General features: G+C 40.0%; 1 protein-coding gene across 2 annotated transcripts in view; it reads left to right on the forward strand.

Annotated features, from left to right (window-relative positions):
- Window positions 1–1,652: 1,652 nt before the first annotated feature.
- The window catches only part of FAM151B (family with sequence similarity 151 member B), a 34,487-nt gene continuing 17,847 nt past the window's right edge, over window positions 1,653–18,292 (forward strand). Inside the window, exons 1-2 of one of the 2 annotated variants that reach the window (XM_069590049.1) lie at window positions 1,653–3,780; window positions 8,624–8,749. In XM_069590049.1, coding sequence (XP_069446150.1) covers window positions 3,756–3,780; window positions 8,624–8,749 — 151 coding nt within the window. In that variant the 5' untranslated portion in view covers window positions 1,653–3,755. The remainder of the gene's footprint in view (window positions 3,781–8,623; window positions 8,750–18,292) is intronic. The other variant, XM_069590048.1, reaches the window with a different exon arrangement.

Genomic DNA, 18,292 nt, shown 5'->3' on the forward strand with positions numbered 1-18,292 from the left:
TAAAAGTAGAGGAAATTTTAATAAATTCCATGTACTCTTCCTATAACAATCCTCAGATTCAAAAGTTAATCAAGATTTTCCACTTTTGCTTCATTTATCTTGATTTCTTTGCTGGAGTAGTTTCAAGATAATCTCACACATCATTATCTCATGCCACTTAGTCCACTCGCTGTGCTGTGCTTAGTCATGTCCGCCTCTTTGTGACGCCATGGACTATAGCCCACTAGGCTCCTCTGTCCATGGGGATTCTCCAGATAAGAATACTGGAGTGGGTTGCCATGCCCTCCTCCAGCGGATCTTCCCAACCCAGGGATCAAACCCAGGTCTCCTGCATTGCAGGCAGATTCTTTACATATTCCACTATATAGTTATAAAAAAATGGACAGTGAAGAGTAAATTTGAGCCAGTTACTATAAAAATCTATAAAAATATTGCCCCAATATGGTGATAAACAGGCCACAAAAACTTTTGTACTACAGCTGGTATCTGCTGCTGCTGCTGGTAAGTCGCTTCAGTTGTGTCTGACTCTGTGTGACCCCAGAGATGGGAGCCCACCAGGCTCCCCCGTCCCTGGGATTCTCCAGGCAAGAACACTGGAGTGGGTTGCCATTTCCTTCTCCAATGCATGAAAGTGAAAAGTGAAAGTGAAGTCACTGAGTTGTGGTCATCTCTCAGCGACCCCATGGACTGCAGCCTACCAGGCTCCTCCGTCCATGGGATTTTCCAGGCAAGAGTACTGGAGTGGGGTGCCATTGCCTTCTCTGACAGCTGGTATCTAGAAAGTGAAAAGACAACCTGCGGGACTTCGCTGCTGGTACAGTGGATAAGAATCTGCCTGCCAACGCAGGGGACACAGGTTTGATCCCTGGGTTGAGAAGATTCTGCATGCTGTGGAGTAAGCAAGCCTGTGTACCACAGCTGCTGAGCTCGAGCTCTAGAGCCCTTGAGCTACAACTGAAGCCAGCGTGCCTAGAGCCTATATTCACAATGAGAGAGGCCAGTGCAGTGAGAAGCCTGCACAGCACAACTACAGTAGCCCCTACTCTTTGCAAACTAGAGAAAGCCCACATGCAGCAAAGACCCAGGACAGCCACAAATAAATTACTTTTAAAAAGCCTGTAAAATGGAAGAGAATATTTGTAAATCCTTTCAAATAAATTTTACAGTTCAACAAAATCTCCACAAATAACCTAATTTTTAAAATGTGCAATAGACACTTCTCCATAAAAAATATGTAAAAAGCCAATAAGCACTTGAAAATAGTTCAGCATTATTAGTCACTAGCAATACTCAAAGACCACAATGAGATGTTACTTCATATTAATTTCCATGACTATAATTATATCTAAGTATTGGCGACGATGTGGAGAAATTGGAACCCTCATAATTGCTGGTGGGAATGTAAAATGTCTTATGTAGGTGCTTTGCAAAACAGGCAATTCCTCAAAAAGATAAACAGAGTTATATGAAACAGCAATTCCACTCCTATGTATATTCCTAAGAGAAATACAACCACATATTATACTGCCACACAGAATTTTGTAGAAGAGTGTTTATAGCAGTCAAAATTCACTAGTAGTCAAAAAATGGAAACAATGCAACGGTCCATCCATTAATTGATGAATGGGCAAATAAATGTGGTATATGCTAACAATGAAAATTTATTTGGCCACAAAAAACAATAAAGTACATGCTTCCATAGAGATGAACCTTGAAAACCTGCTAAGTGAAGGAAGCCAGTCACAAAATACTGTATGAGCTCATTTAAATGAAATGTCCAGAACGGGCAAATCCATAGAGCTGGAAAGCAGATTAGTGGGTTCCAAATAGGAAAAGGAGTACGTCAAGGCTGTATATTGTCACCCTGCTTATATAACTTCTATCCCGAGTAGATCATAAGAAATGCTGGGCTGGAAGAAGCACAAGCTGGAATCAAGATTTCCAGGAGAAATATCAATAACGTCAGATATGCAGATGACACCATCCTTATGGCAGAAAGTGAAGAGGAACTAAAAAGCCTCCTGATGAAAGTGAAAGAGGAGAGTGAAAAAGTTGGCTTAAAGCTCAACATTCAGAAAACGAAGATCATGGCATCTGGTCCCATCACTTCATGGGAAAATAGATGGGGAAACAGTGGAAACAGTGTCAGACTTTATTTTTTGGGCTCCAAGATCACTGCAGATGGTGACTGCAGCCATGAAATTAAAAGACGCTTACCCCTTGGAAGAAAAGTTATGACCAACCTAGATAGCATTTTGAAAAGCAGAGACATTACTTTGCCAACAAAGGTCCATCTAGTCAAGGCTATGGTTTTTCCAGTGGTCATGTATGGATGTGAGAGTTGGAGTGTGAAGAAAGCTGAACGCTGAAGAATTGATGCTTTTGAACTGGTGTTGGAGAAGACTCTTGAGAGTCCCTTAGACTGCAAAGAGATCCAACCAGTCCATTCTAAAGATCAGTCCTGGGATTTCTTTGGAAGGAATGATGCTAAAGCTGAAACTCCAGTACTTTGGCCACCTCATGTGAAGAGTTGACTCATTGGAAAAGACCCTGATGCTGGGAGGGATTGGGGGCAGGAGGAGAAGGGGACGCAGAGGATGAGATTGCTGGATGGCATCACTGACTCGATGGACATGAGTTTGAGGGAGTTGGTGATGGACAGGGAGGCTTGGCATGCTGCAGTTCATGTGGTCTCTTAAGAGTCAGACATGACTAAGCAACTGAACTGAGCTGAAAGTTCGGAAGAAAATGGGGAGTGACTGCTTTGGATGATGAAAACGTTCTAAAATTGTGGTGCTGGCTCCACAATGCTATGACTACAGTGAATTGTAAATTGTACCCTTTAAATGTGTAACATTTTGTATCATTAGGAAATGCAGATCAAATACAAGCCAATCAATTATTTCTCCAGAAAGATTTTTCCTTAAGATAAGTGAAGTCATTGAAGTTTAGTGTTCTCTGAAACTCAAGAAATCTTTTGATCTTGAGAAAATCCACCCTAATTGAAGACACAGTGAGATAATTACAACTCGTCTGGACTTAACGTATGTTAAAATCTGAAGAGTTGGGCGAGAAGGACTGCCATTTGTCCTTTGTGTAACGTGTTCTATTTGTTATCCTAATTTTACAATTGACAGAGTACAATTAGTTACAGTACTAGAATACGGCAGTGATACGTTGTTAATTCTCATCAGTCTGATTCCACTGGCGCTTTTTCCAATCCCAGTTTGGTTGTGGAAAGGAGTTAAAGAGGGCAAAGGCGCTGGGTGGGAGACTCTGATAGTATTTCTAATGAAAACCGTCAGCGAGAAGAGGGGAACAGAAAAATTTTGACTTAGCATTTCAGCCTCCTCATGCAGAAACACTCATTTTTATGAAGCTATGATTTCATGTCATTTTTCAGGATATCAAATTAAAAAGAAAAAATATATCGAACTTTGGAAATTCGTACTCCACTGCAGCAACTTAGCGTCTCAACCCAGCCTCCGTCTTCCCTGACGAGACGTTCTACAGAACTACTGTGACTACTTTTCAGAAGAGCAAGTCGCGCGACACTTGGACGCGAACAACAGGACCGCGCACCCGCGAAACTCGAGCTGCAGCCTCTGCGCGTGCGCATTGCTCCTCCGCCGCTTCCGCCTCCGTCTCGCAGGCCACTCCTCTTAGTCTGTCGAGTCGGGTTTTCTCGCCACAGGTGACGGGTCATCAGCGGTGCCCACCCTCGGCGCCTGCGCAGACTGAGGCTCACTGTCACCATGACAGCGACCGCCGGGGGCCCTGGTAAGCGGGGCTCCCCAGGCTCCGAGTCTGAGACCGTGCTCCACACTGTTGGCTTGCAATGAGTGGACATTTTCTCCGGCCCGGTGCCGTAGTTGGGGGCCTTTGAGAGTCTCCTCTGGTGGCACTCCTTCCTATTTTGGATCTTCGTGGTTCGCGTTCTCCACGTGTGCCCATAATCAGCTGGCCTAGAGTCTTGGTTCTCAGTGTGGGCGTTAGCAAAAAGCTTTTGGGGTGTTCAAGAATGGCAAGAATATTGTGCCTTTTTGTAAAGGATTTCTTTTTTTCAAAAGAGCAGTTTTAGTTTCTTAGGAATACTAAGTGACGGACCTGGAGGTTCTCCATTCAGCCCTACCTGACATAGGCTCAGTTGTGTTGGACTCCGCGAACCCATGACCTGGGATCTTGCAGGCAAAATTACCGGAGTGGTTTGCCATTTCCTACTCTAGGGACAAATCCATAGCTTCCCATTATCAGCCTTCCTCTTCAGAGTGGTACTTTTGTTACAACTCTGAGCCTGCCTTGATGTATCACAATCACTCAAAGTCCATAATTTACATTGTTCACTCTTGGTGATGCAGGATCTGTGAGTTTAGACAAATGTATAATGAATGACATGGTCCATGGTAGAGTATCATACAAAATAGTTTCACTGTCCTAAAAATCCTTTGTGCTTTACCTACTTATCTTCTTCCCCCCAACCCCTGAAAATCAGTGATCTTTCTATTGTATCCATAGATTTTTTCCTTTTTTTTTTTTTGGCTTTTCCAGAATGTCATGTAGTTGGAATCATAGAGTACATGGGCTCTCCACATTGGCTTGTTTTCACTTAGTAATGTGTGTTTAAGCTTTCCCCATGTCTTTTATAGCTTGAGAGCTCATTTCTTTTTAGCAAACAATAATTCTGTTGTGTGAGTGAACCACAGTTTATCCATTCATATTCTGAGAGATATCTTGGTTGCTTCCAAGTTTCGGCAGTTGTAAATAAAACTGCTATAAACCTAAGTGTGCTGTAAATAAAACTAGTAAAAACATAAGTGTGCAAGTTATTGTATGAACATAAGTTTTCAACTCCTTTGGGTAAATATCAAGGGGTGATTTCTGGATTGTATGATGGGAATATACTTAGACTTGTAAGAAACCAGCAAGCTTTATTTTAAAGTGGCTATACCATTTTGCATTCCCACACAATGAGTGAAGATTCCTGTTACTCCATATCCTCACCAGCATTTGATATACTAGTGTTCTGGATTTTGGCCATTTTAGTATGTGTGTAGTTTTACCCTGTTGTTTTAATTTGTGTTTGATGAAAAGTGGAGCACCTTTTTATATGGTTGCCATCTATCTTCTTTGTTAAGGTGTCTGTTACGGTCTTTGGCCCCCCCCCTTTTTTTTTTTAATGGGATTGTTTTCTTATTGTTGAGTTTTAAGAGTTCTTTATATATTTAGATTAATACTTTCATCATATATGTTTTTTGCAAATGTTTTCTCCCAGTCTATGGCTTGTCTTTTCATTCTCTTGATGTTATCTTTTGCAGAGCACAAGTGTCTCATTTTAGTGAAGTCCAGCTTATCCATTATTTCTTTCATGGATGGTACCTTTAGTGCTGTATCTAAAAAGTCATTGCTGTACTGAAGGTCATCTATATTTTCTTCTATGTTATCTTGTAGGAGTTTTATAGTTTTGAATTTTACACTTAGATCTGTTATCTATATTGAGTTAATTTTTTTGAAAGTATGAGTTCCGTGTCTAGTATTTTTTTGTGTGTGTGTGTGAAAACAAAAAAGTTTGTTGAAAAGGCTGTCTTTTCCCCCATTGTATTGCCTTTGTGCCTTCATTGAAGATCAGTTACCTCTATTTATGAGGGTCTATTTGCGGGCCTCTCTGTTTTGGTCCTTTGATCTATTTGTTTATTCTTTCACCAAACCAACACTGTCTTAATTGCTGTAGCTTTATAGTAAGTCTTAATGTTGGATAGAGTCATCACTTTGTTCTCCTTCAATATTATATTGACTATTCTGAGTTTTTGCCCTCCACATATGGAGTTTATGCCCGCTACTGGTTTTGGACCAGTTAGTTGATAGCCACAAAATAACTTGGTGGGATTTTGATTGGAATTGCTTGAATCTATAGATTAAGCTGGGAAGAACTGACATCTTGATAATATTGAGTCTTCCTATCCATAAACATGGAATATCTATCCATTTGTTTAATTCTTTGATTTCATTCATCAGAGTACTTATCCTCATGTAGATCTTTACATATTTTGTTAGCTTTATACCAAAGTGTTTTGATTTTGTGGTTTAATGTAAATGGTATTGTGTTTTCAACTTCCACTTACTCATTGCTTTGTAAATAGGAAAACAGTTGACTCTTTTGGGGGGATGTTCTGCACTAGGTCTTCATTGTGACATGCAGACATATAAAACTAACTCTTAAGTAACATTCTGGTTGCATCCATGTTGCTGCAAATGGCATTATTTTGTTCTTTTTATGACTGAGTAGTATTCCATTGTATATATGTACCCCATTTTCTTTGTCCATTCATCTGTCCATGGACATTTAGGTTATTTCTATAACCTGGCTATTGTGACTAGTACTGCTATGAACATAGGATGAATGTTTTTATTCTTGTTTCTTTGTTTGTTTTCTACACCACACAGCATCTTTAGTGGGATCTTTAGTTTCCAACCAATGATCAAACCTGTACCCCCTGCATTGGAAGTGCAGAGTCTTAACCACTGGACTGCCAGGGAAGTCACATATCTCATAAACTTCATTTTTAACAGCCACATCAATTACATATTTTATCATGAGGATAAACTGTGATTTAATTACTTCCCATTGTTGGACATTTCTGTTTTAGCCAATAATTACTGTGCCTTTTTAAGATGCATAAGTTAAACATTTTAAAAATGATGACCATATATTTTCTTTCATCTGAGTCTGAAAGGTCTGTGACTATTGCATATGCTAAAAAGGGACATGTGTGTTTCTATAAGAGACTGCTTAGGGGATAGTGGCTATCACAATTAACTCTCCCCTTTCCTTATTCTGTAACCCAATACACAGAGTGGTCACTAAGTTCCATGAATATTACTTAGAAATTATTTTTATATGCCCTTCCATTCTCTTATGAAATTTTATTTTCTTTCAATGTCTTGTCAGCAGTTTATAATGGCCATCATTAAATTTTTAAACTGTTGTTATATAGAATTAATAAACAATGGAAGACATACTCTTATGCATAGGGAATTTATAGTTATTTGGTAGGTACTTAAATGTTCAAAACAGTGAACAAAAATTGGGGAGGTAAGGTTATAGATAATTCCTACTGTTTTTCAACCTTTTCTCCTTGTTATGGGGGCTTTCCCGGTGGCTCAGACAGTAAAGAATCTGCCTGCAATGCAGGAGACCAGAGTTCGATCCCTGGGTTGGGAAGGTCCCCTGGAGAAGGAAATGGCAACCTCCAGTATTCTTGCCTGGAGAATCCCACGGACAGAAGAGCCTAGTGGCCTACAGTCCAAGGGGTTGCAAAGAGTCGGATACAACTGAGTGACTAACACTTTCTCTTTCAGTGGGATATGGCATTATATGGAGTAGAACTGATTCAAGTATTTTAGTCTTAACTAAATTAACTCACACATTTTAATGCCTAATTAAAAAAAATCTGGTCTGCCAAAAAGTAGTCGAAAGATACAGGAATTATGCATGTTTGTACATGCTAGAGAAATCTAGAAATACTAACTCAGAATTTACTTTTCATAAGTATTGCTGACACTCGTAATCTGAAGGCGAATATGCTTAAATGTTGGGCTTCCCAGGTGGCGCTAGTGGTAAAGAACCTACCTGTCAATGCAGGAGACATAAGAGACAGTGGGTTTGATCCCTGTGTGGGAAAGATCCCCTGGAGGAGAGCATGGCAACCCACTCCAGTATTCTTGCCTGGAGAATCCCATGGACAGAGGAGCCTAATGGACTACAGTCCATAGGGTCGAAAAGAGTCAGACACAACTGACGCGATTTAGCATGCATGCATGCTTAAATGTATAATTTAAAATTCTAATGGTTAATATAAATATAGAATGGAGCCTCAGGTGGAGAGTTTAAGTTCTACAAAATTTTGATGTTTTTAATATAGCTTTGGCTTTACATACATTTTACTTAATTATGGGGCTAGAATTGGAGAAGATACCATGTGAAAATTCCTGCATTAAAATGTCTGCTGCTTAACAGTTTTTTTTTCCTTCCTGCATTTTTCTTTACATGTCTGAGGCTCAGACTATCCTAAATGTTTACTGATTATTACTTACATCATATATAGCATGCATGTGTGTGTACTCAGTTGTGTCCAATTCTTTGTGACCCCATGGACTGTAGCCCACCAGGCTCCTCTGTCCATGGGATCCTCCAGGCAAGAATACTGCAGTGGGTTGCCATTTCCTATTCCACATTTATAGCATATTTATATATAAATATATATATATATCTTTATATTTGTCATATCTGAATGTGTGCTGAGTCGTTTCAGTCATATCTGACTCTTTGTGACCCTATGGACTGTAGCCCACCAGGCTTTCCTGTCCATAGGATTCTCCAGGCAAGAATACTGGAGTGGATTGCCATGCCCTCCTCCAGGGGATCTTCCCTACCCAGGGATCGAACCCTCATCTCTTGCATCTCCTGCATTGGCAAGCAGATTCTTTACCACTAGCGCCACCTGGGAAGCCCATCTTGACTTTTCTCAGTTTTATTGCTTTATTTTTCTCCATCAACATATGCTGTGCCCTTTTTATTAAAAAATACCCTATAAAATTATTTTTTATATCAATGCTGTCATTTTAGGATCTTGGAGTGAAAATATACTGGAATATTTTCTGAGAAATAACCAGATCACAACAGAAGATGGCGCCCAAATCATCTGGTATCATGCAGCTAACCACAAGATGCAAGTGAATGAGGCACTGAGAAGTAAGTCAGTATTCCTTGTACTTGGATGAATTCAATTTGTTTTTAAAAATCTGGTTATATTTGCAGGTACCAGAGTCTTAGATGATTTTAGTGTAAATTCTTGGCTAACGTAAACATTCTTATAAAAGATCTCATTTTATTTACAAAATGAACAAATTTTCCTAATGGAAGAACCTCCTCATTTTCCAGAAATGATTTTCCTTTACTATGCCTTATTTAAAGTTCTCATGTATTATTGCAATTGCTTATATATGCTAAGTTGCTTCAGTCGTGTCTGACTCTGTGTGACCCTGTAGACGGAAGCCCACGAGGCTCCCCGTCCCTGGGATTCTCCAGGCAAGAACACTGGAGTGGGTTGCCATTGCCTTCTCCATTGCTTATATATAGTAGTGATTTAAGTAAAATGTTTAAGATCACGATTGTATGTCACACGTATTTCTGTGTCTTTCACAGCTTGCTCAGGAGAGGCTCAAAAATATTTGTTGAATGGATGAATGAAGCCATTAAATGCTAATTTATAATGCCCTGGGCAGTATTTATGCCTGGGCTAGAAACCAAGCTTTTGGGTTTGCTAACTCCATCTGTAATCTTATGTAGATGAACACTATAGCAGTTTAGTTAGCCTTTTCCTGTGAAGTACCCCTTTTGGCTACAGCAGTGTGGGAGAATGAAGGTGTATCATGAGAGGGATGGGGCATAGCTTGAAGTGCCCTGTTCCAGCAGAAAGATTTTCTTGTAATCTCATGCTGCTGCTGCTGCTAAGTTGCTTCAGTCGTGTCCGACTCTGTGGGACCCCATAGACGGCAGCCCATCAGGCTCCCCCGTCCCTGGGATTCTCCAGGCAAGAACACTGGAGTGGGTTGCCATTTCCTTCTCCAGTGCATGAAAGTGAAGAGTGAAAGTGAAGTCGCTCAGTCGTGTCTGACTCTTAGCAACCCCATGGACTGCAGCCTACCAGGCTCCTCCGTCCATGGGATTTTCCAGGCAAGAGTACTGGAGTCGGGTGCCATTGCCTTCTCCGTGTAATCTCATATTTTATTGTAAAAATCTACAAATTTACTCAATTTACACATCCAACTCAATTGTGTATCTGGATAGTGTATCTGGATAGTTTCTTTTATTGAAAAGATATTATTTTTAGTTGCTTTTCAAAGGGAAGAAATTTGTCTTCTAATATTTAATACCTTATAATTAAAACAGTGCCTAGCACATAATAACCTAACTGTGGTTTTTTCATAAATAAATTTTAGCAGAAGCAATGCTTAAGGAAAACATTGATTAATGGCTTCCTGGAGCTGAAATGAATAGGGGCTGGGGAGTAAATGCTAGTGGGTACAGGTTTTGTTTTGGAATGATAAAATTTTTCTGGAATTAGATGGTGCTAGTGGTTGCACAGGGCTTTCCAGGTGGCTCTAGTGGTAAAGAACGGCACTGCCAGTGCAGGAGGTGTTAGAGAAGTGGACTCAATCCCTGAATCCGGAAGATCCCTGGAGGAGGGCATGGCAACCCACTCCAGTATTCTTGCCTGGAGAATCCCACGGACAGAGGAGCCTGGTGGGCTACAGTCTGTAGCGTTGCAAATAGTCGGACACGACTGAAGTGACTGAGCATGTACGCACGCATGATGGTCACACAACCTTCTGAATATTCTGAAAACCACTAAATGGTATGCTTTAAAAGAGTAATTTTATAGCTTGTGAATTATATATCAATTTTTAAAGATAGAAGAAAATAGGAAGAAATATATCTATTATTTGCAGACAATATAGTTTTATATTTAGAAAATAAAAAGACTTTACAGCTAAATGATTGTAATTCATAAGTTGAGATAGACAGTCTCAACCTTTTTGACAATATAAAAATCAAAGCAGAAAATAAATTGGATTTCTCTGTAACAGCTAAAAATTTAGAAGCAATCTTTAAATTTTATTCTTTGTAATAGTAAATGTAGAAGTCTCAGACCTAGAAATAATTTAATTAAATATGACTACTTCTAGCCTTATTTTAAAAATAATCAATGGAAGTCATTTCCAGTTGCTGGCAGTTTGCTGTTGATCTGGGAATTTTTCATAGGTTACTTAGTTTTCAGATAATATCCTCTTTACTTTCTCCTAGTCAACCAGAACCCCAAGTTTTATACTTTTGGGTGTTCAGTTCAGTTCAGTTCAGTCGCTCAGTCGTGTCCGACTCTTTGCGACCCCATCAAGTCCCTTTTTTCAGTCCTGGCTAATCTTGAAATTTCTTTCAAATACAGAGGAAAGAAAACAGGTTCCTGGAGACATGTATTACACTGCTTCATTTCATTTCTTCCAGAATATTTAAATTTAGTACAACTGTTATTAATGAAGCTGTTTCTGTTTTCATTAATATGTGATATTGGATTTTCAACAATGTCTGTGATTTAAAAAAGCAAAGTACAGGAGGAACAATGTACAAGTGCCATTTGTCGACAAAAGAGTTGCATTGTCAACACAGCTGATCTCAGAATAGGCAAAATTGTTTACAAAAGTTATTACATATAATGTTATTTTTCGTTATAACATTTCTGCATGTAGATTTTTTAAATGTACATTAAAAGAAATGTTGGTTAAAAATAGAAATTATTAAATCTCTTTGAGAATAAAAAATGTAGTTTTTTTAAAAAAACCTTTGTAACTTATTTAGGAAAAGTGTGACTATAGTCACAACTAAATGTATTAGTAAAAATATAGTAAATTGCTGCATTAGGAATGTAAATAGTATAAGCAAGATAGATAACTTTAAATTGATTTCTATAAACATATTTCTTTGAGTTTTGTTTTAGTGTAAGTAGCGTCTGTTTGGGATTTTCTTGTGTAGAAAATCACAAAAAAACCCAAAGCTGTTTTCTATTGTCTGGCTCTTGTCAAAAGTTGGGGCTCCTGTGGTTGGAGTGTTAATCTTGATGTGCAGACTTCTTCCTGTGACTCTCCCTGAGATGGGAAACATGGTGACCAGGCAGTCTCCCAAAGCAGAGGCATACCCTGACCTTCAAAAGCCTTCTACCCAACAGCCATTGGTGGGAGAATAGGGAGAGAGGCTGGGCAACTCACATACATGTCTCCAGGCCAGGCTTCCCTCTCTTCTGAGCACTAGTCTCTCCAACTTCTTATTTGCTGTTTTCACTTAGAGAGTTCTTGTGCATCAACAGAAAATTGGATTAAAGATTCACTGAGCATGACCCCACCCATCAGAACAAGACCCAATTTCCCCCTCAGTAAGTCTCTCCCATCAGGAAGCTTCCATAAGCCTCTTATTCTCATCCAGCACAGGGCAGACAGAATGGAAACCACAATCACAGAAAACTAATCAAACTGATCACATGGACAACAGCCTTGTCTAACTCAATGAAACTATGAGCCATGCCCTGTGGGCCAGCCAAGACAGATGGGTCATGGTGGAGAGTTCTGACAAAACGTGGTCCACTGCAGAAGGGAATGGCAAACCACTTCAGTATTCCTGCCTTGAGAACCCCATGAACAGTATGAAAAGGCAAAAAGACAGGACAGTGAAAGATGAACTCCCCAGGTTGGTAGGTGCCCAATATGCTACTGTAGAACAGTGGAGAAATAGCTCCAGAAAGAATGAAGAGATGGAGGCAAAGCATTTAACAACACCCAGTTGTGGATGTGACTGCTGATGGAAGTAAAGTCTGATGTTGTAAAGAACAATATTGCGTAGGAACCTGGAATGTTAGGTCTATGAATCAAGGCAAATTGGAAGTGGTCAAACAGAAGATTGCAAGAGTGAACATCAACATTTTAGGAATCAGTGAACTAAAATGGACCGGAAGGGGTGAATTTAACTCAGATGACCACTATATCTACTACTGTGGGCAAGAATCCCTTAGAAATGGACTAGCCCTCATAGTTGACAAGAGTCTGAAATGCAGTGGTTGGATGCAGTCTCAAAAACGACAGGGTGACCTCTGTTTGTTTCCAGGGCAAACCATTCAGTATCACAGTAATCCAAGTCTGTGCTCCAACCAGTAATGCTGAAAAAGCTGAAGTTGACGGTTCTATGAAGACCAACACTACCTTTTAGAACTAACACCCAAATAAGATGTCCTTTTCATTATAGGATACTGGAATGCGAAAGTATGAATTCAAGAGATAACTGGAGTAACAGACAAATTTGGCCTTGGAGTACAGAATGAAGCAGAGCAAAGACTAACAGAGTTTTGCCAAGAGAATGCACTGGTCATAGCAAACACCCTCTTCCAACAACACAAGAGGAGACTTTACACACGGACATCACCAGATGGTCAATACTGAAATCGGACTGATTATATTCTTTGCAGCCAAAGATGGAGAAGCTCTATACAGTCAGCAAAAACAAGACTGGGAGCTGACTGTGGCTCAGATCATGAACTCCTTATTGCCAAATTCAGACTGAAATTGAAGAAAGTAGGGAAAACCACTAGACCATTCAGGTATGATCTAAATCAAATCCCTTATGATTATACACTGGAAGTGAGAAATAGATTCAAGAGATTAGATCTGATAGATAGCCTGAAGAACTATGGACGGAGGTTCCTAACATCGTACAGGAGACAGGGATCAAGACCATTCCCAAGGAAAAGAAATGCAAAAAGGCAAAATGGTTGTCTGGGAGGCCTTACAAATAGCTGTGAAAAGAAGAGCAGCAAAAGGCAAAGGAGAAAAGGAAAGATATACCCATCTGAATGCAGAGTTCCAAAGAATAGCAAGGAGAGATAAGAAAGCCTTCCTCAGTGATCAGTGCAAAGAAATAGATGAAAACAATAGAATGGGAAAGACTAGAGAGGTCTTAGAGATACCAAGGGAACATTTCATGCAAAGATGGGCACAATAAAGGAAGAAATGATATGGACCTAACAGAAGCAGAAGATATATAAGAAGAGGTGGCAAGAATACACAGAAGAACTATACAAAAAAGGTCTTCACGACTCAGATAATCACGATGGTGTGATCACTCACCTAGAGCCAGACATCCTGGAATGTGAAGTCAAGCGGGCCTTAGAAAGCATCACTACGAACAAGGCTAGTGGAGTTGATGGAATTCCAGTTAAGCTATTTCAAATCCTAAAAGATAATGCTGTGAAAGTACTGCCCTCAATATGCCAGCAAATTTGGAAAACTCAGCAGGGGCCACAGGACTGAAAAAGGTCAGTTTTTATTCCAGTCCCAAAGAAAGATAATGCCAAAGAATGTTCAAGCTACCACACAATTTCACTCATCTTACATGCTAGTAAAGTAATGCTCAAAATTCTCCAAGCCAGGCTTCAGCAATACGTGAACTGTGAACTTCCAGATGTTCAAGCTGTTTTTAGAAAAGGCAGAGGAACCAAAGATCAGATAGCCAACATCCGTTGAATCATCGAAAAATCAAGAGAGTTCCAGAAAAGCATCTGTTTTATTGATTATGCCAAAGCCTTTGATTGTGTGGGTCACAACAAACTGGAAAATTCTTAAAGAGATGGGAATACCAGACCACCTGACCTGCCTCCTGAGAAATCTGTTTGCAGGTCAGGAAGCAACAGTTAGAACTGGACATGGAACAACAGACTGGTTCCAAATAGGAAAAGGAGTGCGTCAAGGCTGTATATTGTCACCCTGCTTATTTAACTTCTATGCAGAGTACATCATGAGAAATGCCTGGATGAAGCACAAATGGAATTAAGATTGCCGGGAGAAATACCAGTAACCTCAGATATACAGATAATGCCACCCTTATGACAGAAAGTGAAGAAGAACTAAAGAGCCTCTTGATGAAAGTCAAAGAGGAGGGTGAAAAAGTTGGCTTAAAACTCAACATTCAGAAAACTAATCATGGCATCCGGTCCAATCACTTCATGGCAAATAGATGGGGAAACAAGGGAAACAGTGAGAGACTTTATATTTTAGGGCTCCAAAATCACTGCAGATGGTGACTGCAGCCATGAAATTAAAAGACACTTGCTCCTTGAAAAAAGAGTTATGACCAACCTAGACAGCATATTACAAAGCAGAGACATTACTTTGCCAACAAAGGTCTGTCTAGTCAAAGCTATGATTTTTCCAGTAGTCATGTATGGATATGAGAGTTGGACTATAAAGAAAACTGAGCATCAAAGAATTGATGCTTTTCAACTGTGGTGTTGGAGAAGACTCTTGAGCGTCCCTTGGACTGCAAGGAGATCAAACCAGTCAATTCTAAAGGAAATCAGTCCTGAATATTCACTGGAAGGGCTGATGCTGAAGCCGAAGCTCCAATACTTTGGCCACCTGATGTGGAGAACTGACTCGCTAGAGAAGACCCTGATGCTGGGATAGGTTGAAGGAGAGAGGAGAAGGGGACGACAGAGGATGAGATGGTTGGATGGCATCACTGACTCGATGAACATGAGTTTGAGTAGGCTCAGGGAGTGGGTGATGGACAGGGAGGCCTGGCATGCTGCAGTCAATGGGGTCGCAAAGAGTCGGACCCAGCTGAGTGACTGAACTGAACTGAATGTGCATCACATTCTTAATTGTGTCTGCTAACCTGCATTTCCTATGATCCTTCCTCTCTCCGTAAATGGCACCATAATCTGCATATATTCTTAAACCAGTAATCTGGGAGTCATCTATTCTTTGTTTTTTGTTTTTTCTTGTATCTACTCTATTGGACATTATAATTCTATTCCAAAATACATTTTGAATTAGTCCACATCTCTCCATCTCTTTTGTCTTCACCCTAGTCCAAGCCACCGTGATCTGTTACCCTTACTACATAGCTTCCATTCTTATTCTTAAAAGAAACCATCAGGAACATAATTTACATGGAGCCTGAGACTCTTGACACTGCCGTTTAGCGATTTGTTTTTCTAACCCCTAGGAAATGAATGGAGTTGATAAATGGAGAAACTGACTATTACTTTTAAGGAATTCCAAAGCCTATGTATTCCTTTACAACAACACTGATAGACAAGATGGAATGCCTGCGTATGTTATACTAAATACCACTTTGCTGAGAAATCATGTTTGTGTGACTTATAAAATTAGGCAGAAGCTTGACCTATTTCATGTTAAATATAGCTCTCTTTAACTTTTTTTGAGAAACTGCCAAGCTTTTCTGAAGCAGCTGAGTGGGTTCTTATATTTTCACCAGCAAAGTGAATGATGTTTCCAATTTCCGCATGTCCTTGTCAAAATTAGTTATTGTCTGTCTTTTCCATGATGGTCGTCCTAGCATTTGTGAGTTGGTATCTCATTGTAGTTTAGATTTGCATTTCCCTGAAGATTAATGATGTTGAGCATCTCTTCATGCACTTATTGGAAAATCACCTGTATGTGCAGCTGAGCAACTTTTTCAGCCTATTTCCTGCCTGTAGAAATTGGAGAGTTCATAGACTTCTTTTCAAAGTCCTTCAAGTTGGGCTTAAGCAGTATGTAAACTGAGAACTTCCAGATGTACCAGCTGGGTTTAGAAAAGGCAGAGGAACCAGAGATCAAATTGCCAACATTCCTTGGATTATAGAGAAACCAAAGGATTTCCAGAAAAAACATCTACTTCTGCTTCATTGACTACATTAAAGCCTTTGATGGTGTAGATCACAAGAAACTGGAAAATTCTGAAAGAGATGGGAATACCAGACCACCTTACCTGCCTCCTGAGAAACCTGTATGCAGGTCAAGAAGCAACAGTTAGAACCTGTCATGGAACAACAGACCGGTTCCACATTGGGAAAGGAGTATGTCAAGGCTGTATACTGTCACCCTGCTTATTTAACATCTCTGCAGAGTACATCATGTGAAATGCCAGGCTGGATAAATCACAAGCTGGAATCAAGATTGGCAGCAGAAATAACAACCAGATATGCAGCTCATATGACTCTAATTGCAGAAAACAAAGAGGAATGAGAAAACCTCTTGATAAGGGTAAAAGAGGAGAGTGAAAAAGCTGGTAGAACTCACCATTTGAAAAACTAAAATCATGGCAACCAGTCCCATCACTTCATGGTAAGTAGAAGAGGAAAAAGTGGAAGCAGTGACAGATTTTATTTTCTTGAGCTCCAAAATCACTGCAGATGGTGATCGCAGCGATGAAATTAAAAGATGCTTACTTCTTGAAAGGAAAGCTATGCCAAACCTAGACAGTGTATTAAAAAGCAGAGACATCACTGCTGACAAAAGTCCATCTAGTCAAAGCTATGGTTTTTCCCGTAGTCATGTATGGATGTGAGAGTTCCACCGTAAAGAAGACTGAGTACTAAAGAATTGATGCTTTTGAACTGTGGTGTTGTAGAAGACTCTTGAGAGTCCCTTGGACTGGAAGGAGATCAAACCAGTCAATCTTAAAGGAAATCAGTCCTGAATATTCATTGGAAGGACTGATGCTGAAGCTGAAGCTCCAATACTTTGGCCACCTGATGCGAAGAGCTGACTCATTAGAAAAGACTTTGATGCTGGGAAAGGTTGAAGGCAAAAGAAGGGAGTGGCAAAGGATGAGATGGTTAGATAGCATCACTGGCTCAATGGACATGAATTTGAGCAAACTCCAGGCAATAGTGGAGGACAGAGGAGCCTGGCATGCTGCAGTTGATGGGGTTGCAAAGAGTCGGACATGGCTTAGCAACTGAACAACAGCAACAACAGACCTCTTTTCATTTTAACTCTCTCTCTTTGTTCAGGTCCAAGTCTATAACAGCTCTATTAAAAATGTACTGGGATTTTTATATATCAAGTTATAAACCATCCCTTTAGTCAAAAGCCTTACTGCCAAATCTCTTTGAGGCAGGTCTCTCTCTGCTTTGGTTTGCTAGTTAGAGTGCTATGGGATAACACCCTTAAGATTCTATAAATTCTTTTATCTAGCTATATTGGTATCCGAGGCTCCATATTTCTTAGGTCTTAATAAAGTGTCCTGTCGTTGTATCCTTGATTTGGCCTTGATCCTGAGGCTATAGTTTCCTAGCAGCATCCTGGACTTGACTTTTGGACTGAGGCTTTCTCTTCCTTTGAGAATCTTTCGCCAGATGGAGAGAGTGGTTTTATTTTCTAACTCACATGAGTTCTGAGCTGGAAATATTTCCTCTTTATGCTGCTTAAAATCTAAACAGCTAATTATTTGACTCAGCTCTTTCTTCCCATCCTTTATCATAGGAACTAAAAGAAGCCAATTAACGCTTTCAACATTCTGCCTGGAAACCTCCTTAGCTAAATCCACAAATTCATTAGGTATCCTATCTATCTTCCACCAGTTGCTACAAGTGCCAGTGTTGCCAGAAGTTTCACCACGATGTAAAAATAATTTTCTCACTGCTCGTCCAACCTCTGTTGACAGTGCCTTGCTAGAATCTGCTGGATCCCAAAGTCAGTGTCACACATTTCAGTGCCCCGCGTCCAGATAACTATTTCTGCATGTTTTCTATTACTGTGTAATAAATTACCTCCCAAACTTAGTGGCTTCAAATAACAGTGACTTATTTTTGCTGATTTTGTGGGTCAGATAGTGGTTCTTCTCTTCCATGTGGAATAGGATGAGGACATGTTGCTGCACTTGGCTGTTGCTCAACTAGGCCTG

Source organism: Ovis canadensis, chromosome 5 (genome assembly GCF_042477335.2).
Source record: "Ovis canadensis isolate MfBH-ARS-UI-01 breed Bighorn chromosome 5, ARS-UI_OviCan_v2, whole genome shotgun sequence".
Classification (NCBI taxonomy): Eukaryota; Metazoa; Chordata; class Mammalia; order Artiodactyla; family Bovidae; genus Ovis; species Ovis canadensis.